Genomic DNA, 22,756 nt, shown 5'->3' with positions numbered 1-22,756 from the left:
TGAAAGTTTCCACTCCAGTACCTTTTCACTCCAAGTACAAATACTGACTTTTTGGAAGATACCAGATTCTTAGTGATGTCCACTGCAAAGCTGTGAGTTACTGGGGTGTTGGGAGAGTTCTGCTATCCCAGGACCTGCCCTCTGATTTTTCAGGGTGGTTCAGGGACTTTTGTGAAACCTTTCATGTGCATTATTATCCCATGTAATCCCCCAGCCCAGCAATCCCGCGAGTCAACTGTCATTAAGATGGATAGAAAAATTGTCCAAGGCCACATAACTCTTAGTGAGGAAGCCATGATTTGAACCCTGGTAGCTTGACTCCAAAGACCAGGCGCTTATCCACTATGCCTTAGCTGTCTCAGTAATTCTACTAAGGAATAAACACGGAATAAAACTTTACTAATTTTACTTGGAAAACATACTTATTCTGAGTAGGGAGAAGTCAGGTGGCTCTGGAGCAATGCCTCAGGGTAGGGGGTCTGCCCAAAGTTCCTCACTAATCACAACTGCTGAAAGGCTGGAGGCTGACAACTTCTTTGCTGACACTGGCTGGGTGACCTCACTGAAGATCCTTTCACGTAAATGAACTTTGCAGTTGTTTTTGTTTTAATTTCCTCCTTTCATTAAAAATGTGTTTTCTAATAATCTGCTAACCATTTAGTTTCTCTATGTATCCTACCCCTATCTCTGCATTCTGGACTTGGCAAAAGTATAAATCTTTATTCCTCTATCTCAAAGTGTCCCAGATCCCAAGGTTTCCTGGAGGCTGTGTCCATTTCCAGGGCCAGGCATGACAGTCTTTCCAAGCTGAGCCAATAGGTCCCACCTATTTGTCCAATATCATTAACTCCCTAAGCAGAGTTCAGACAATCCTTGGAGATCTGGCCAGTGGATTAACTTGGCTTCCCGGTAAGTCCTGGCTCAGACTATGTTAAGATAAATTCAACAGGGGAAATAAAAGGAAAAAGAGAAGTCCATTTTGTTATTCCATGTCAATAGTTTTACAGGAAAAAATTATCAAGAGATTTGGGATCTCACATGCTCTGCCACCAAGTTCAGTGACCTGGGGTAGGTCAAGACACTGAACCATGAGACTCAATTTCTTCATCTGGAAAAGGAGATTAAATTAAATCAGTGGTTTTCCAAATATTCTGTAGCAGCCAAACACTTTTTCAAAACAATCTTATTGGAACCCTAACATACCGTACAGATAAAAATGGAATTACTCAGATTGCAAGAGGGTGATGACATGAACCCTGATCTCTATTTACTGGGAACCCCATCTCTTTCCTCACACATACTTCTGCAGTGAGTGTGGGAAAAAGAAAATAAAACAAGACTTTTTAGAGTAGTATGAAAACCACTAGAAAATATAATCAGTAATACTCTTCATCCAAAACTAATGATGATAATAAACGTGATTGCAGGTGAGTCTCTGAGCTCCTAGGACATACCTATCATTGGGCTTAAGTGTTTTCCAGGTAGTATTTCATTTACTTTTCAGAACGATGATGATCTCATTTCACATATGAGGAAACTCAAGTTTAGACCTAATATATTCAAAGATATACAATGAGTGACAGTGTTGTGAATCAAACCCAGGTTTTTCTGACTTCAAGGGTCTTATCCGTTGTGCACGCAGCTTCTAAACATAGTGAGTAAAGTAGTTAAAATGAATTTAGGGGGGATTCTTTATGAATTTTAATTGCCTATATCGTGTCTAACACCATGTTAGAACCTGACTGACTTACACTATCACCTGTAAAGGGATACCGTGAGATGTATTAAACCCAACCAAAGTCACAGTGTGTCCTGGAAAGATACTGCCTCATCTACAGATAACTGCATCTATATAATTCTACAACTGACTAGTTTTGCCCAAGATTATCAATATATCACTTTTCTCAAAAACTCCTATTATGGAAAAATGAAACAGAATTATTTTTAAAAATATACACAGAAATCTATTTCAAGACAGGAAAGGAATGGCATTTTCATGTGTTATTACGTAAACAGGTGCATTTTCCTTTCAGTGATTAGGGTCTGTCAGTGGCTTCTATCTCAGCCATTCTAAAGAATAAAGGAAAATCAGAATGGCTTCTTCTGCTATGCTCCCGTATTTCTCATTAATCTTTTTTTTCCTTGAGATGACCAGGCAATTTCTTAGAAAGAGAGAGAGACAGAGAGAGCGCACTGGATGGTCCGAGAAAAAGGAAAGATAATGTTTAAAAGAGGAAAAAAGAATGGAATAGAATCTGAGATCTACTGACAGGAAATTTGCCTTTTGGTTAGTTTCATCATGTCCAAAATTAAACCTACAACAGAGAATACTTACAAATATATCAAAATAAGAAGAGTAGTAGTCATACTGCACCACCTCTTTTTCTAACGTGTTCTCAATACCTCCATTCACCTGGGAAGGAGAGGAAGAAGTAAAAATGAGGAGAGTTATGCGTGAAAATAATACAAGAGAACATACAAGTAAGGTTTTGCATACACTTTTCTGCCTTCTCCTAACCCAGAAATGTTAAAATATGGGAGAAAAGAATGCTCATAATTCGAATAGAAAAATGCTGAAGCGCATTTCCCACTTGAATTCTGAATTCATTTGTTCAACAAATATATAATGACGAACAATAACGTTTTTTGTAGTTCATATTTTGGTAAACTGAAATGTTAAATGTGAAAACTAATTTTTTTTCTCTTGTAAGATAAAGTCTTCAATCACACAAACATATATTTTCATTATTTTTTTAACATCTTTACTGGAGTATAATTGCTTTACAATGGTGTGTTAGTTTCTGCTTTATAACAAAGTGAATCAGTTATACATATACATATGTTCCCATATCTCTTCCCTCTTGCGTCTCCCTCCCTCCCACCCTCCCTATCCCACCCCTCTAGGTGGTCACAAAGCACTGAGCTGATCTCCCTGTGCTATGTGGCTGCTTCCCACTAGCTATCTATTTTACATTTGGTAGTGTACATATGTCCACGCCACTCTCTCACTTCGTCCCAGCTTACCCTTCCCCCTCCCCGTGTCCTCAAGTCCATTCTCTACGTCTGTGTCTTCACTCCTGTCCTGCCCCTAGGTTCTTCAGAACCATTTTTTAAAAAATTCCATATATATGCGTTAGCATACGGTATTTGTTTTTTCTCTTTCTGACTTATTTCATTCTGTATGACAGACTCTTGGTCCATCCACCTCATTACAAATAAGTCAATTTCGTTTTTTATGGCTGAGTAATATTCCATTGTATATACAAAACATATTTTTAAAGAAGAAAATTAACATTTATCCAGGGCTCCCCTCACTTTCTGACCACTGCACTATTTTAAGTCTTGGAAGGTCAAGTGGTCCCCTGATCTCTTAGCACATATCCATGACGACAGTTATCATGACACAGGACAGAAGTGTAAAAAAATCTCCTGGTTGCTCCTATTTGCTCCTAGCACTTTAAAATTCTGCACTCTTATCAACTTATATGTATATATATATTTTAACTTGAACAGATAACAAAATAAGGACCAGATTAGACCTATGTGAGAAAGTTATAGATGAAGAAAATTAAAGCTAATACGATAAATTTTCTGTCCTCTCCCAATTCTCCTATTAAGATGAATTTTAAATGATCAAGTTCAAAATTCTGCATATCGAACTATATAGAATACTAATCAAGGAAGGGAATGTATGCGTGGAAGCGAATGCAGCGTTCTAAGCAGACCCTCTATAAGGCGAGGGCCCGTGGATTAGCTGTTAATAGGGAACATGATGTACAACAGTAAATTCAGGGTTCTGATCTGGAGCACAGACATCGCTGGTCCTGGCAAACCAGTGCAGCTGGTTTGAGAAGGACAAATTAGAGGGCAATTAACCCAAGACCTGAGTGAAAGAAAAAAGGGGGAAAAAATCAATAAGGAATACCTTTGCAAGGTTTGCTAATTGGTCAAATTAGAATAAAAGTTGCCATAAGGAAAGGATTCTCTTGGCTTAGATACCTTTTCAAGTACAGTTGACCCTTAAGCAACAGGGGTTTGGACTGCACGGGTCCACTTACACATGGATATTTTGCAATAGTAAATACTACAGTACTACATGGTCCATGGTTGGTTGAATCCGTGGTTGTGGAGGAACCTCGGATACGGAGGGCTGGCTACAGATTATACAAAGATTACTGTCCCCCTCCCCCGCATGCTGGGGTCAAGGGTCAACTGTACTTGTTATGAAAATGGGGTATACCATAAACACTATTCTGTACTTTAAATCCCTTAAGGAGGCTTAGACATCTGTGTAATTTGCGCAGGTTGCCTACAGACCTGCCTGACTATAGGTAGACCTTTACAAATGAATAGAATTGAAAACCTGGGAGCAAGGAGAATTAAAAGCCAACCAACCATCTAGTCTCACTGCTATGTCTCTTCAGACTGAGGAAACTTACCAATATCCAACATATTTTTTAAAAAGATTATTCCAAGTAGCCTATGGCAAAGAGGAGTTCTCTACCACATAGAAGTTACCCCTCCTGGCTGAGAGAACAGGAATTAAAGCTGCTGATAGCAGTTCAATAACTAGCCAGTAGAAAAGGGTTCTCTTCGGTATCCATATACTTTAAGAGACCCTGATTTCATGTTGCCTTTAAATATAGAAATCTAAAATCTACATTTCTAGCCCATCTTGTACTCTAAATTATTTCAAAATCTTCGTCATCTCTAGCACAAGATGTCCCAGATTCATCTTTAGTTTCACATGGAACCCCTTCCCAATCAGAGTTCTGCCAAAGCTGGTAACTGTTATTCTAGGCTCCATCCTTAGAAATCTTAGAGTCACCTTTGGATACTGGGGGTGATAAAATCAGCCTATCAACAAATCGTCTGATATTTCTTCCTTTAGTATGTCTCTCAAGTTAGCTGCTCCTTTTCTACTCCTACCGCCTTCCACGGGGCTCCTTCAGCAGTTTCTGAGTTACGTTCTTACGGTCAGTCTGCCCGGAACTTATCCTGATCTGCAAACCACGGCCATTATCTTGATCCATTCACCAAATACCTGTTGAGCACCTAGTGAATGCCAAGTACTGTTCTAAACACAGGAAATACTCCAGTAAACAAAACAATATATCTGCCTTTACGGACCTTCCATGCTAGCAAGTGGAGATAGAGACACATAAGAAAATCAGTGCTACAAAGAGGACAGAAGCAGGACAATGTGATGGAATAATAGTTGACTCCTTTGGGTTGGGTGGTCATGGAAGTCTTCTCTTCGTGGCATTTAAACTGATACCAGCATGCTAAGTTGAAATCTACATCAAGATAAAGGAAATTAACCATTTCATATAGAAGGAACTAGTATCAAAGTCTAAGACAGAAGAGAGCTTGTTCCATTCTGAGAACAGAAGTCTGGCTGATCTGGGTGGGCCAGGAACAGAGGGTGTGGGAAAGGAAGTCTGGGTTGGCTTCTGGGGGGCTTTGCAAGCCAAGTTTCAGCATTTGGACTTTATGCTAAGTGCTCCGGTTAAGTCCATGAAGGGTTTTAAACAGAAAGTAACATCTGATTTATGTTTTTACTTTTAAGAGTCACTGTGGATTCTATCAGGAGAATGGATTTGGGGAGGGCAAGTGTGGAAGCAGGCAAACTGGTCAGGCACAGACAGGGTGCAGCAATTTGGATGAGTAATAATGTTGGCTTGGACGAGGGTGGCAATGGTAGAAATGGAGAGAAGGGATCACATTGTGAGTATACTTTGCTGGCAGATTTGACAGGACTTACTTTTAGATTGGACAGGGGGCATGAGAAATACAAAACAAACAAGCAAATCAATCAAGGATGATTCTTCACCTCTGGCCTGAGCATCAGGGTACTTTTTTTACTGATAAAGAAGTGGGTGTGTGTATGTGTCGTCGGGGAGCAATGTCAAGTTAAGTGTCCAAATCGACATAGCAGGTAGCTCGTGATGTAATGTGGAATGCGAGTCAGTGACCTCTGGAACATCTCAAAACCGTGTTTTTCAATCTGCTCTAGAACCTATCTCAGCTCACAACTGAGGTAAGTCCAACACTTCCATGTAGCTCTTTAAGAATTTCAATTGTTTAGAACCAGGTTACCTAGGCAATTTCATTTCCTAGAGGCACCTTATTTCTAGCCAGGCATCTGCCCTTGTCCCATCCAAAACACACACACACACACCTGCATAAGCACAACAGTCTTGCCTCAGTGCTTCTGTTCACCTCCATCTCGAAACCCTCTCCCTATTGGTCCCACCATCCAATCCTAGATCACCCTTCTATCCCCAATTCCACCCTTCAGATAATTCTAACCCACTGAACTCTCCCAGTGAGTTTTTGTTATCGTGGGTCATCACAGTTTAGCTATAGAACATAATGACAGTAGGGTAATAAAATCAGAATCAGTAGGATAATAAATACCTGAAACATAAGTGTAACAATAAAGAGAGATTAATAACCAACTTGTTTTTTCTCTTTCTGGGTAGAATTTATTTAGCTAATAGTAAATTACATAATCTATAGTTACATAGAGCTTCATAACTGCCAAGGGGCTGTGGAATATATCTTTTTATTTGCTCCTCACAAGAATTCACAAGGAAGGCAAGACAGGTATTACCTCAGTTAACTGAGAAACCAAGGCTCACAGAACTTACATGGCTTGCCTGAGGCCACAGAGTTGGCCATGACAGCTCTGGGACAAATTAGAAGCATTCTGCCACTTTCTGGTACACCAGTTAGAAAATAAGAAGACAGGCAATAAGCACTGATAAAGGTCTTTCTTGAACCATAATCTCAACCAAAGTGTCAAAAAAAGAAAAAGACAAAGAAATCAGCTGGCCCAAGGTCTTCCAGCAGGAAAATGAACCAAGTTGCTCTTAGGCCGTTCCAGCTCGCCTAGGCCCTGCACACCAGGCTGGTTTGGCGCCAGTCAGCTCCCTGGAGCCAGGAGGAAAAGTGGCTAAGTTGGAAGTCATATATGAAGGCAAAATATTTTGGTTATTGTTATGACTGCATAGAACAGCTGGGTCCCCAAACTCTTTTGAAGGCCTAAGCTCCCTTTATGCTATTTCTTTCCTCTTTTAAAGATCAACAGTAGGAGGCAATATAAGATCATCTGTTACACCTCCTCAGCTAAACTTTAAAGCTCACGTAGCTTTTTGTGGAGCTTGCAACACCTGAATCAGAAGCCTATGTCTTGGCACTCGGTAAACGTATAGTCATGTGAAAATAACAGTGGATCCGAGTGATTAGAGATTTACAGAGACAGACAACAAAAGAAAAAGGGATGGTACAGTGTGTAATGAAAAACCCGGGTCTGGGCTGACAATTCAAAACAAATAGAACTAGAAAGTTAAATGTTTTCTTTTTTTTTAAACAGCCTTGCTAAGAAAGTCATGATATACTGTCTCAAAGATCATATACTCTTTTTACAGATGGGGAAACTGGTAGTCAGTGGAAAAGTGAGGATAGAAACAAATTTCTTAATTGCTAGGTCTGGTGATTTTTCATTTATAAAATGTTGCATATGGATGGAAACAGATTGCTTATGATGAACGAAACAGGGTGCATCCCACTTACTTCACTTCCATTTCAATTTCCTTGAAGCAGTAAGAAAGGAGGGAAGTGAGTAGTGTAATCCCATGACCCACCACGGCCCCATCTCATAGCTTCCCTAACTTAAGTGCACACTCAGTGGTCATATTAGTGGCAAACCAATGAATGCCTCGATTTTGTGCTGTCACTGCAATAATTTTAAGTGTGCTTCCTTAAGACTGCTGCTAAGCTTTCCTGTTAAAAGATGCATTTCTTTTTCATCTCTCATGCTACAGCTGCTGGTTTTGAAAACATATTACTCCTTTAAAATATATCAATTTAAATATAGTCTTTAATGTGTACACATGGAACACATGGCTAAAAGAGACATTTTAAATTACTGTTGTCATATCACTGGCTTTTTTGGTTTGAAACAAAACTAAGGCATACCCACAATGCTAGATTAACAGAAGGAAAAATCTATAAACAGAAACTTAACGGTAGATTTGTGCTGCATATGACCTTGATTCTGGGAAAAATCTATCTTCTTTTGTTTAAATTTTTTAAATTTTCTAATATAAGTATATATCTGCTTTCATGAAGTTTTATTACTCTATTAGAATTTATGATGAAATTAAATGAATCCAATGATGCTAATTATTAAGAGTCTAGAATCTAGAACTAAAATTGCTGCTATGAATCAGAATATTAATCAGAGTTTAGATTAAGACATTGACTCTTTCTATCATGAGGCAAAATTAAAAATCATTTTCCAACAGGAATCTCAGCATCCTTTCATATTTTCTCTATTTTAATAAATTTCTTATAAAGCACCTAGCACCATGCCTAGCAGAGAGTAACCTCTTAATAATAAACACTAGCTAATAACTATTGCTTCCCAGGCCTTAGCAAATGGTTCTTGGAAATAAATAAACTGCTGAAAGTGAAGGAAACAGACAATTTTTGCTTGGGAGGAAGCATTCTGGAAGAGTTCACCTATTTGTTGGTAAGGAACGTAAACAGTCAAAGTCGAGGCTTTGGAGAAAACAGATATATTGGGTTAAATAAAATGGATTATTAAAATGAATTTTACCTGCTTATTTTTATTTTTGTTAAATGTAGCAGCTAGAGAACTTACATGAGGCTTGCATTCATTTCTATTGGATAGTACTGGTCTAGACAATTATTTGGCAATATAACCACATAAATTTGACAAAAGAGAGACAAAACTTCAAATGCCTCTAGGATTTTTTTTGTGGGTGTGGTACGTGGGCCTCTCACTGTTGTGGCCTCTCCTGTTGCGGAGCACAGGCTCTGGACGCGCAGGCTCAGCGGCCATGGCTCACGGGCCCAGCTGCTCCGCGGCATGTGGGATCTTCCCGGACCGGGGCATGAACCCGTGTCCCCTGCATCAGCAGGCGGACTCTCAACCACTGCGCCACCAGGGAAGCCCTAGGACTTTTTTTTTGATAAAATATGAACAAATAATCTTTTGCAAAAAAATAAAAAATAAGGGCATGCAAAATCTTAAATATGGGAACTAGAAAGTAAATGCAACATTTAAAACATATTCCAGAAGCATGTTACATTTTTTAAAGCAGTGATTAGCAGTTTTTTTCTGAAAAGGGCCAGGAAATAAAAAACTTTGCCTTGGTGGCCCAGATGGACTCTGTCAAAACTACTGAACTCAACCACTCAGCACAAAAGCCAGCCACAGACAATATGTAAACAGATGGGCAGGGCTGTGTTCCAATAAAACTTTATTTATAAAACCAGGCCACCTGAATTTAGCTCTCAGACTGCAGTTTGCCAACTCCTGTTATAGAGCAAAACCCCACGAATTCAACTTTCATAACTGCAGACACAGTGAATTTTAAACTAACCAGGTTCTTTTTAAATATTGATAATAACCATAAAAAAACAAGAAAGGTCCAAATCAGCTGGAGAAGACCAATGGTGCCTCATTTGAAAAAAAGATGAAATTCACGAAAATGAGACAGAAATGATGAGAAAAATAAGAAAACTGTTTTGTTTTGTTTTGTTTTTGTCTCTGGAAACAATTTGCATAATGTCATGAAAAAAAAAAAACCACTTACATTTAACTCTATTATCCACAGTAACGTTACAAATAAGAGGTCAAAGGTGACAAACAAACAGAAAGTCCTCCTGACATCAGATATGCCTTTCTTTTCCCTTCCTTCATAGGACTCAATCCTGGCCATGAGTTGCGTGGGGTTGATGGAATGGACGTCGCGCAGGGAAGCGTGCGAGCTCTGACTCCCCATGAGAGCATTCTCCATGTCTTCTGGCACAGGGTTCATCCTGCAGAAGGGTTAAAGGAGCCCCTCTCCAACTTCACCATCCCTAGAGAGAAGAAATCTTTGGGGAATGAAAGAGAAACGCACGTTAAATCAGAGCCCACCTGATACCACAGTGCTACCCCTGCCCCGTGTGACTGCCTGTCTCACTAAGCATCAGGGTTTTTTAACTGAAGACATTTCTGTCTTGATGAAGACATAGAGAGAAAGAGAAATGAGAAGCAAGTCTTGATGTTATCCATCAATACTATCAATACCAAAAAAGCTGTTATGGGAAAGACTGTCAGTAAAGAAGAATGCAAATTTATAGTAAGTAGTATGCGGTAAAAACAGGCAGTTAACAACAGACAGGTGTGCCTGGAACCTGGAGCACGCCTCTGGGTGACCCAGCCAAGCCAGCTCCCTTGCTGTGCCAGGGAGAAAACCTCTACAGTTCTGTCAGTGTCACTACCCATGGACTAGGAAAACATTTACTGAATAGCTTCCCAGAGAGCATGTAACCAGAACGTGTAAACCCACTCTAAAAAAAAATCTGTTTCCTAAAGAGGAATTGCTTTCCACCACAGGTATCTAATAAACCAAATTTAGTATTTCCATTACCTCTTAATGAATAAGCATGTTTCTGGGCCTCTTCTTGGAAAAGAAGTACGCATACCTCAAAAAGTTTACCATTAGTTTACCATTATAACCCCACTGATAATTGCAACAATCACAGTCCTATATGGAGACGCAGGACTCCCATCCCCGCAAGGCCAGCATGTGCTTCTATAATAAAAGGCTGGCAATCTGAATGATCTGATCTCCTCATGGATGAGGCAAAGTCATCAAATAGAGAGTATGATGGATGGTATTTTTCTTTGCCAAACATTGTAGTTTCCCTTCCTACACCACCTCGCCCTATGGGAGGATTATATGCCCCTGGCTCTACTGAATTCATGTGCCTTTCTTTGGCCAGTGTAATGTGGCCACTGTAATGTGTGTTACCTGCGTCCAGATCTTAAGAACCAGCGCATGGTTCACCCTGCTCTCCTTTCTGCCACAATGACTGACAATGTCCAGTAGAAAGAAGAACATTTTCCAGGTGGGTAAAATACAATTTCAGAACATTGCTGGAATTTCCCTAAAGTAATATGGTCCCATTTGGTCCTATTCACAGTCCAGAACTCTATATCTTCACACTTGACCTTCAGTTCTCTCCCTCCCCACACTCAGGAACAAAAGTCCTTTCCACATTTTCATACAATGTGGTGATTTAATGACATAGCATTTTTGAAAGCAATTTCGTTATGTAGTTTGAACTATGATACTTTAAAATAATCATACTGCTTGATCTAGTAACCCTACTTCTGGAAATCTATAGGAACTTAACTGTAGACCTTCAAGGCAAAAATTGATCTATGTCATTAAAGGCTGGGTCAGTGATTACCTTAGAGCAAGAGGAAAGGAAAAGTGACAAGAGGGTGCAAGCTTGGTCAAGTCCTCTTTCTTGGGCTGAGTAGTGCTAACACGGCTGTACTCACTTTTTGATAATTTACTGTCGTATCAATGATTTAAAGCCGCTAGACTGTACAGAAAAATCAACAAATTCACAATTCAAACTGAGGACTGTTTTTAGGAAGAAAATCATTTGCAAGGTAATTGGATCATCTTCTTAGTCTCACCCATTCCTCCTTTCCCGAGCCCACCCCTCATGAATAAAAAGGACAACAAAGCAAAACACCCACCCCAGAAATCTGAGGCTATTTCCAACTAAAAAACTGACATCATACAATGCTGTACACCTGACTTGGGAAATGAGAATCATTACATTATTTTTCAGACGTGTGTATATATAACTTCTAATTAGCTAGAATGTATAGATACTACTTGCAATAGCTTCAATGATAAAGTTACCCACTGCACAGATTGCTCTCAGCAGCCTGACTCTAATCAGACTGATCTCTGTCTGGGACAGAAGTAAATTTTAAAAGGGAGGGACAGCTTCCTTTTAATGTGTCAAGAGGAAGATACTTCTAAAGCTTCTTTCTACTCTACAATGATAGGATTTCATCCTAACCATGTCCTTCAGAAAGATTCAGTTCAAGTGTCAATTCCTTCAAGAAGACTTTCCTGAAATGCTCCCCACATTCCAATCCCCACGCAAGGCCACGTGCATCTCCTCCAAGCTCCCCTAGGACTGTGGATATGCCACTTATGGTGCCGCTTACCACAGTGTGTCTTAATTATCCACTTACTTGCCCGCCCTCCTGCTAGCTGGAGTGCTCCCTGAAGGCCTTGAATTTGATTTGCACATCCCTGTGTCCCCAGGGACTACCTCAGTACACAGCACACAGCAAGAACAAAACAGATATTGACTGCATAAATCCCGTCTAGCATCTAGCACAGACACTAACGCTGAGCGGGCTCTCAAAAGACTCTGCTGCGCTGAGGAGACCGCACTGTTTGTTTCTGAAGAAAAGCCTGGATATTTTCCCAGATATAATATTGAAAGTATTAAATATCCAGTTCTTGTACTGAGTCCTCTCTGGGGTTGGCTTGAGGAAAGCTATGCCTCTCTAAAGAGGGTATTAAGTTCTGATTAGCTGTACACCAGGAGACTGAATCTACAATGCAGGGTTTATTCCAACTATGGAAGAAGCATGGGGAGGGGGGAAGGTGATAAGGAGTGGGGTGGAGAATTATAAAATAAAGAAAACCATCCCCTTATCTTTTACTGGAATTTGTGTAAGGAGATGAGCATCCTCTTTTGTTATTTTGGTTTTTGAAAAAGAGATTCATATCATAATTGTTTTATCTGGATGGGTAACTATCCTCCTCTATATGGGCTAGCTATTTCTACAATCATGCTGTGCTCACAAACCACCCCCAAACCCAGTGGCTTCAAACAATCTACATTTGTTCTCAAGCTCATGCGTCTGCAGGGTGCCTGCAGTTCAGCTGGTCTAGTCTGGGCCCAGCTGGCAACTCTGCTTCAGGTAGTGGATAGCAGAGCTTGGCTTCAAACTGTGTTGCGTCTAAGTCTGCCTGTTTGTCTTTCCCCTTGGACCAGGACTACGTGGGGAAGTAGTCATGGAGAAACTACATGTTCTCTTCACGGCAAGTGGCAAGAGCACAGGAGACAAGCTGGACCATGTAAACACACTGCAATCTCTGTTCACATTCTAGAGGTCAAATATATCTCAAGGCCAAGCCCAGAGGGCATGGAGCTGAGATGTACATTCCATCCAAAGAGGAGCAGAAGGTAAGTGGACATTTGCTGAGAAATATTCCAATCGACCACAGCTGTCAATGTTCTAAACTAGGAGTCAACATACTATAGCCTGTAAGTCAAATATTGCAGGCTGCTTGTTTCTTAATACGGAGTTTTATTAGAATACTGCCACATGCAGTCCTATGGTTGGTATCGGTTGCTATGGACACTTTCACATGAAGACAGCAGAGGTGAAGAGTCACAACAGAGACTACATGGTTCACAAAGCCTAAAATATTTCCTTTACTACCTGTAGTTTTCTAGAAAGGGAGACTGCTGCTTCCATCAGCTTTTCAAAGGGGAGCCATGTGAGATTTAGAGGTTCTGTGTTATAATTAATTTTTCCAGTGCATGCTCTGATTCTGCAATTAGCAAAAACCTGTAATCCATTCTTATTTTTCCACAGGTGGCTCTCGTGACCCAGCACAGCTCAGGCACAGGTGGTCTTGTTGTCTTACCTGAGGGCCACTTCAGCAGTACTTATAGCCCAAACACACACAGCTCTCTGCCGTATTCTCTTCCCTTAATCCCACACTGCTAGAACTGGAGAAAAATTCTGCCATATCTATACTGGTGGCTTCCTAAATGATGATACCCTGTGCACATGGGAAAACCCAAAAACCTGAAATCCTTTTGCTTCCAGAAAGAATAGCTTACATCTTTGAGATGTTACTACTGCACTGGTCCCCAGGCTGGTTTAAAATAATCTTAGCAATAATCTTAGCAAAGCTAAGCCAAAACTTCAGCACAGAATTGATCCCACCCAGATGGTTAACAGCAGCTGCTATACCGCAGTAGCTACCACTGCTAGCATTTTACAGAAGTCCCACAGTCTCTCCTGGGAGAAGTGGAAAGGGCCTCTGGGCACCTACTGGGGTGGCCAAACCAAGTCTCTCAACCCAGGCACCCAGGCTTCTCCTCTGTATTACTTCCGGCCACAGCAGGACACTGTATGTTCTCCTCCGAGAGAGAGAGAGAATTGAGAATAACAGACACTAAAAATATTTATCATCTTTTCCAAAGGCCAGTGGAGCAGATTTGGCTTACAGACATGTTTTGCTTGGTCTTGTACGGTGTTTCTAAAGATCTTGAACTAATTGCTAACATTTTAAATAATGATCTTTCATCTAAAATTCCAGATGTCTAGCTTCTCTGGAAAAGTTAAAAGACACAGAATAGCCAGGCCTGCATTCCCTTACCATAAGAATAAAGCCAAGAAGATGCTGAACTCTTTAGATGGAGCCTGCACTCTCCACTTGGCCTCAGCCTCGACCTAGCCTGGAGTCATCTGAGTCTGCCACTCTGATCTATTCCCCTGTCGTCTGACAGGCAAAGAGAATCCTACACCTGCAGACTGTGTCTCTTCTTGTTCTTTCAAAGCTTTCTTCAGGGACTTCCCTGGTGGCGCAGTGGTTAAGAATCCGCCTGCCAATGCAGGGGACACAGGTTCGAGCCCTGGTCCAGGAAGATCCCACATGCCGCGGAGCAACTAAGCCCGTGCGCCACAACTGCTGAGCCTGCGCGCTAGAGCCTGCGAGCCACAACTACTGAGCTGGCGAGCCACAACTACTGAGCTGGTGCACCACAACTACTGAAGCCCATGTGCTCTGGGGCCCACGTGCTGCAACTACTGAAGCCCATGCTCCCCAACAAGAGAAGCCACTGAAATGAGAAGCCCACACACTGCAATGAAGCCCCGACTTGCTGCAACCAGAGAAAGCCCGCACTCAGCAATGAAGACCCAGCACACCCAAAAATAAATATATTAAAAAAAAAGCTTTCTTCATCTATGTTGCCAAAATTTTTCTCGCCTCTGAAGTAAATGTTTGCTTACAGATGAAAAAAACAAAAAGGTAGCAGCTGAGGCCTATGTAGATTATATAAGGACACACTCATCTGAGGGATATTTCAAGATATATCTTAGAATTAAGACTCGGGTCTTCCACTTCTGTCCTCTCCATCAGATTCCTAGAAGGAAACAGGAGGGACCCTCTCCATCAGATTCCTAGAAGGAAACAGGAGGGACATCAGAAGGTGTTCATATGGCCCCTGGGATGCAGTCATTGGATTTGTCCCTAAAGACACGAGCTGCCCCAGCTGTGCCCACTCTACCCCGGGTCTGGGTTCCTCTGGGGGCAAGAAGCACCTCAATCTCACGCTCTTCTTGCAAGCCCCACCACGTGTTATGAGACCTGGTTTATGATGGTTTTTAAAAGCTCTGTGTAGAGCCCATAGTTTCCAAAATGAAACAGCTAGAAGTGGAGAACAGGAATCGTATGTCAGGGAGTAACCTGACATTTACAAACATACTTTGCCAGTATGAGAAAGAGGCATGATAATTAACAAACACAGATGCTTTGGAAGTAAACATGCAGAGAGAAGAGAGAGCTGTGGGAAGGAAGCTAATCCACAGCAACAGAAACACATAATAAGACAACCTTCCTATTCTAAAGTATGAGAGAAGGAAAGTTCTGCATGCCTAAGAAGACCTGGGAAATCTACACGTCAGATTCAAACAACTATTCAAACTTTCATAAATTAAAAACTTTTATTTAGTGTCTTCTTAAATGATCTGCTTATGTTTTTAAAACATCATAAAGTTGCTTTGTGGTAAAGATGTTCTAAGCAACAAAAAAAGGTATGATTCATCATCCTGTACTTCTTCATGGTACTGATGCTATAGGTATGTCCATTTTACCTTGGAAGGTAAAGACCTGGTATAACTCTGATGAAAGTGTCTTTAGAAAGCCTGGCAGCGGCTGAGGTTAGGGAGTTGATGCATTTGTGTAACATTCCAGCTTCCTGGGCTGGAGAACTATCATGATGAAGCACTACAGGAAGGTTAATAAAATCAAGATCAAACAAACCTGTCTTTGGCAAATGTCCACTACCATTATGTTCACATTTCAAAACAGCCCTGGCTTACTTTATGCTTTATGTATTACAAGTTAAATAGAATGTCTAGAAAACATTTCTAAAATCTAGACTATTGGATTGAATTTTAAAACACCTACACATCACATCCAGATTAGTAGTTGTAGCAATAGGAAATTACTGGATAAAGAAATATGGAAAATAAAGTTATTTTAAATTAATAAGTAAAAAAAAAGTTTTTAAAGCATCTAAATAAAATCACCCAACCAACTGTTTGGCATTACTTTAAAGAAAAAACTTTGAATCAAGGAATCAAATTTTTTCCAGCAGATTCCTATTGATTTTCCAACTGAAAATGAGTGAAATGTTTTAAAAAGGAAGAAGAAAAAGATCTATCTGTATGTATGAAACTCTGCTAGGCTTTTTATAGATTTGCCCATATCATCAGGACTACAATGGGGAGAGAATGTTGAAACAATTGAAATAATACTGCCCTCTGAAAGTTAAACCATAAAATCTGCACATAATGAATCAGAGTAGATGTGCTCTGCCCTTAAAGAAGCAAAACGGCTCGTAGGCCAAGACATAAGAACAAGGTGACAGGACATATGTTCAGATCTAAAGAGGTGAAGAGGGAATGTGCCCATCAGAAAGAGGGTGGGTCAGTCCCGAAAATACAGGAAAAGGAGTGTCACAAGCAAATGGCACCTGTGCCCGGTCTGGCACTCTTCAAGTGGGGACACCTTGTCTGTTTGATTTTAAGTATCTTCAATCCACTGGCCTTCCTATTCCTATCATTAGTGTGATGGCATCAGGGTATCATCAGTGCCTTTTGTCACTGAACAGTTTAATAATTCCCTACATGCCTCCCACAACCTTTCACAATTCTGTGCTTCTTATTAAAATGTGATAGGGAGACAATAGAATGGTCAGCTTGAAATAAATATCCAGTCTATACGGCAGTTAACGGTGTTCACTGGAGATTCTGAGATGTAAGTTTACCCATGTGAGAAAGAGTCACTCTCCCTTGGGCTCTGAATACACAAGCCGACAAATGAGGTTTCTCAGTCAACAAGAAAGATGGCTGGACTCAAACCTAATAATGTCACCAACGTGATGCCACTGAGAAGCTTTTTGGGAGATAAACGTCTGGACGTCTCCTGACGACCCTCAACAGGCTTATCGTACAAAATTGCTCTTTAGGAGCTTCTAGAGATATCATCCAGAGACCATTTTAGTGATGGTTAGCCACCAAAAAATATTAGCATATTCTGTATATAGTATGCAAGTGGTAACGTTTCAAAAGAGAATTATATAAGGGTTGTATTCATCACTCCAGTATTCTTCCAATATCTCTTTATAAACTTACATATAATTATCAATAATTTTCCTTAAGTAGAATTATTAAGTACATGACAGTTACCAAGCTCAACCCAAAGCTATAGTAACTGAACTTGATTATGCAACGGTGATCCAATATTTGCTTATTTTAAATCTGACTTGTAAGCATTTGGGTATGATTACGAGTTCATACTCAGTAAAAAGCAGGGGAGGGTACACAGTTCAGCTAAAGATTTTTAATAAGTACACAAAAACTTCGAAGACTCAAGATGTATAATTAAGTTCTGAGGATTTTTATATATATACTCTTAACTAAGTAAGTATAGCTAATATTTGATATTTTTAAATTTAAGAAGTGTAATACGTTTGAAATCAGGTTTAAGATTTACCAATCAGTATCCATGTATTCCTTACCAGAAAGAACAGAAATACAAAATGCATCTTTAAAAACGAAGAATCTAAAAAAGAGTGGATATATGTATGTGTGTAACTGATTCACTTTGCTGTACACCTGAAACTAACACAACATTGTAAGTCAACTATACTCAAAAAAAAAAAAAAAACTAAAAAATTGCAAAAGCTTACTTAGTGATAGATTATAATCAAAATGGGAAGTTTTTGAAGATTACTTTTTAAAATCTACTGAGTATTTTAAAGATACAAACATGGATACAGATTATTTGAATACTGTAAGTTTTTTAAAGATAGATAATTATTTTTTCAACCCTACAACCATAGACTATGTGCTATTTTGAAGATATGCCATGTTTACAAAATTGATCATAAAACTAGACTATCAAAAAAAAATCTAGGGCTTCCCTGATGGCGCAGTGGTTGAGAGTCCGCCTGCCAATGCAGGGGACACGGGTTTGTGCCCCGGTCCGCCACATGCTGCGGAGCGGCTGGGCCCGTGAGCCATGGCCGCTGAGCCTGCGCGTCCGGAGCCTGTGCTCCGCAACGGGAGAGGCCACAACAGCGAGAGACCCGCGTACCGGAGAAAAAAAAAAAAATCTAATTCAGTAAGCCTTGCAATTAGGAGCTAAATACAGAACAAATAATGCATAAAATAGAAATTTATAACATAGTAGTATCTTCTAAAATAACTACTGAGATAAAAATATTTTAAAATTAAAACAAACTATTTAGAAAATAGTGACAGTGGAAAGCTGTCAAAGTTAAGCTTACTATCAAATTCACTTCCTTAAAGTGCTCTAATTACTTTTGAATAAAGAATAAAATTAAAGAATTAGGCATTTAAACAACAAAGTTACAAAAACTCTATCCCCATGGGAAAAAAATATAAAAAAGAAAAACAATGGGTACAATTAATAAATAAATCCGAAAGAAGAAGAAGAAGAATTGTTCCAATCTGAGGAATGAATACAATGTTATTCATTATATTAAACCCTCTACTTTTGCACATGGATGAACATTTCCACAAATTTAAAAAATATAAATAAACCCCAAAATTAGTCTTTTAAAAGGGAACATAGGTAAACCTAGATTCGGGAGGGGAGATTAGGAAAGGAATACAAGTCCCATAATAGGAGAGCTTATTTTTCAAAGTGTAAGTGATACTTTATACTAATCACATTTGAAAATCATAAAGAAAGTCCATACTCTGAAAAAATATATATATTACATCAAGAAGACATAGATCGCCTGAATAGAATGAACCATCCCCAAAAGAAAAGTGAAAAAGTTGACAAAGAATTACCTAGCAAAGGAATGAGAGTCAGAGAGTATGACAGGTATTTCAAAATTTTAAATAAAAGATAAACAAAATCCTATAAACTGTTCCAGAACATTAAAAAGAAAGAAAAGCTATCTATCCTATCATGAAATAAAGCTAGCATAATCCTAACACTATCTGACCAAGAACACACAAGAACAAAAGAACATAAGTACAAACCTATCCCACCTATTAACATATTATTATATTATATAATAGTGTATGCCTTATATTAACATATTAACAAAATCAATAGCTTCCTTACACTGAGACTGAGTCAGGCTTGGTGCTGAGTACTTAACATACATTATGTCATTTAAGCCTCACAATAGCTCCCACAAGTAAGACCCACGTATTAGAATGTATTCCTGAAACATCACAAAAATAAGTCAAAACTCATATTTAAAAAAAAAAAACAAAACTAAACCTAATCAGAAGGCAAATATTTGTTTACCCACTGAAATGTTTCACTGCATTTCGAAAGCACACATGAACACAACTTACAACTTATCTAAGCCAAAAAGCTTTGAAATTATGTATGTTTTGACTACTCTTCATTTCCGCATAGATATCCACGACCTTCCACTTTTCTTAAAATGTGTCTCTCTCAAGTCTCTTATTCTCCAGGCTTTGAAAGAGACCTAGGGAAAAATATGTGATATTGCAAAAAACACCACAGTAAGCTGAACAAAAATGGGCAACTGACAATCAGTGTCGGGAGACAAGGAACAACCGGCAAACAGGAGAGGGGCGTATGCCCAATATTCCAGGGCCAAATGTGTGGATATAGAGGATACTGTTATTTATCAGTAGAAGCCAGAAACATTAACTGTCATAGGAAATTTCCAAAATATTAAGCATTAGTTCAATTAAAAAAATAATAAAAACACTGACGGCCAAGGAAAACTCATTACCAATAAGCCACTGTGTGGCCTGTACTTCCCTAAGCTTTTCTGCAAGGAAAAACTTGTGTAAACCAAAAAATATCTATAGATGATAAAGATACCATCAAAATTCAGTTGCAAAAGAATAAAACTATTAACCAGTCATTCAAGTACATGGAGAAAGAAATCTACATATCAAAATATACTGAAGATTTTATTAAAAAGCTAACAAAGCAAAATCGTTTGTATGGTTTACATAGTAGAAGAAATTGTGGTAAATAACACATGATTTTAGGATGTGGAATTCTTTCTAAGACAATCTACAATGGAAAACAGAACTGAATACGTAAAAATCAAGTTTCTCTATTCAAAAACATTAGAAGCAAAACAAGAGTATTGAAAGACACATAATAAAAACCTTAAATCCAATTAGAAAAATGGGCAAAGCAAGTCAAGGTACACTAGAAAAATAAATTTATTGATAAACTAAGGTAATTCTCACCCAACACCTGTAGATTTTTTAGGGGATCAAATTAAATTTATGAGATCATTTATTAGTTTCCTGGGACCTTCAGGTAGAGCTCAAATTCCTTAATCTTGCCTAACCTAACACATGGCCTACTTCTGCCTACCTCTCCAGAATCATTTCACCATACTACAAATCACAAGCAGTTCCCTAAAGGAATCACATTCTCACCAACCCCCGGCTTGTATTTTTCTCCCTACCTTGAGTGCTACTTTCCTTATCTCTATGACTCTTAGCCATCCTAATAAGCCTTAACTCAAAGTTCACTTTCTCAGGGAGGCTTTTGCTTCTCCTCTCTCTTCTACACCTCTCTGCCCCTATCAGAAAATACTGTACACAGACATTGACCATGCTGCGTCAAGATTATTTTCGATCTACTTTAGATAAAAACAAGGTAAGACAAAACAACAAAACATCAAAAAACAAAAGAAAACAAAAAAAATAGCTTATTCAGGATGTTGTGATTCACCTGTTTACCAATCCCTCCATTCTGGGCAGTTGGGAGTAGGAAGAAATGAGGAGGGGGTGGAATTCTTTTAAAATAGCACCAAAAACATAAAACACTGTAAAGCGATGAACTTAAAATATATGCAAGGTCTCAACACTGAAAACTATAAAACACTGCTGAGACAAATCAAAGAAGATGAAAATAAACAGAGAGCTGACCATGTTTACGGTTTGGAAGAATTCATATTGTTAAGATTTCAATTCTCCCCAAATTGATCTATAGATTCAACTCAATCCCAATCATAATCGCATCAAGCTTTTTTGGTAGAAACGGATAAGCTAATTCTAAAATGTATACAAAAATGCAAAGAAATGAGAATATCCAAAGCAATCTTGAAAAAGAACAAAATTGGAAGACACACTACTTAAAGACTTTCTATAACACTTCAGTAAGGAAGGCAGTGTGGCACTAGCAGAAGGATCAACAAATAGATCAGTGGAACATAAGGAAGAGTCTAGAAACAGACCCACACTTACATGATTTTACTTTTGACAAAGACGTCAAAGCAATCCAACAAGAAAAGAAAGTATGATGCTGAGACAACCAGATATCAAAATTGAAAAAAAACCATGAATCTCAAACCCTAACTCAAACCACGCAAAAAATAATTCAAGATGGATCATAGGCAAAAAAGCTAAAAATATAAAGCTGATATAAGAATTTGCAGGAGAATATTTTTAAAACCTTTTTGTAGGCAAAGATTTCTTAAGAGAAGGCACAAAAAGCCATAATCATTAAAAAAAAAAAATTGTGTAGGCTATGAGGAGTTCCCGTGGGTCAGATTGGGTAACTTGAACATAAAAATGAATAATGACTGTAATGCTGGAATTTATGTTGGAAAAATTAAGACGTTCCATGAGTCCATCGTAATATTGCAAAAAAGAGAGAGAGGGTAGAAATTCTCCTTTACAGGAAACAAATGTTAGATTAAGAAATGTAGAAAAAAATAATAAAATTAGATAAATCAACAGTTTGTAACCCCCAGTTGGAGTTAAGTGATTCAGGCAAGGATCTTTACTGGATGCTTAAAATTATTAAAACATAGTTGGGGAATAGGATATTCATAGTCTCAAAGTGTAACCCCTCAGAATATTTAATAATTTCATTGGGAATAATATGACTTTATAGTAGAGAGATCTGGTAGTCTCCACCTGTACCAAGTAATCAAACAGCATTACCAATATTAGAACAAGCTGACATTATATGCCTTTTAATGTGATACAGTCACAAGTATATAACAACAATTATGATGTTCCCTTGCCAAAAAATGTTTAGCCTGAATTCATCCATAAGGAAACAAACACAGTAGGTGGGACATTCTACAAGACAGGTATTCTGGAATTTTGAGCGAAGTCAACATGTTGAAAACCAAAACAAGAACAAAAGGTAGGAAAGCGGTGTGGATACTCTTCAAACTTAAAAAAGCATAAAGAGCCACAACCATCAAATGCAACGCAGAAGTCTAGACTGAATCCTGAATTAAAACAAAAACAAAAAAACCCAAAAGATAATGCTACAAAAGACAGCTGGAAAATTGATTATAGTTTAGTATTCTGATTATGCAGGAGAATTCCCTTATTCTTAGAAATTCTTAACCTCTGAATAGTTCAGAAAAACATAAGGACATAAGGATGTTTGGGGATAGAGTTGCTCTATCTATCTATCAATCCATCCAGTATATATAAACATGTATATATGATATAAATATATTTAAACATAATAAGTATATAGTATACATATGTGTATGTTGTGTGTGTGTTTATATAAACATGAATAAAGACAAATTTTCA

The 22,756-nt window shown here is 38.7% G+C and overlaps 1 protein-coding gene across 2 annotated transcripts in view; it reads right to left on the bottom strand.

The window, feature by feature from the left end:
* The window catches only part of STARD3NL (STARD3 N-terminal like), a 53,488-nt gene that overhangs the window by 17,319 nt on the left and 13,413 nt on the right, over positions 1-22,756 (bottom strand). Inside the window, exons 2-3 of one of the 2 annotated variants that reach the window (XM_022593030.3) lie at positions 9,630-9,912; positions 2,336-2,413 (exon numbers count right to left, since the gene is read on the bottom strand). In XM_022593030.3, the coding sequence (XP_022448738.1) occupies positions 2,336-2,413; positions 9,630-9,854 (303 nt within the window). In that variant the 5' untranslated portion in view covers positions 9,855-9,912. The remainder of the gene's footprint in view (positions 1-2,335; positions 2,414-9,629; positions 9,913-22,756) is intronic. The other variant, XM_022593031.3, reaches the window with a different exon arrangement.

This window comes from Delphinapterus leucas, chromosome 9 (genome assembly GCF_059928025.1).
Source record: "Delphinapterus leucas isolate spDelLeu-1000000601 "Yukka" chromosome 9, BTC_Dleu_Yukka2, whole genome shotgun sequence".
Classification (NCBI taxonomy): domain Eukaryota; kingdom Metazoa; phylum Chordata; class Mammalia; order Artiodactyla; family Monodontidae; genus Delphinapterus; species Delphinapterus leucas.
The sequence above is the reverse complement of the archived record's forward strand: the minus strand, read 5'-3'. Positions and strand labels throughout refer to the sequence as shown.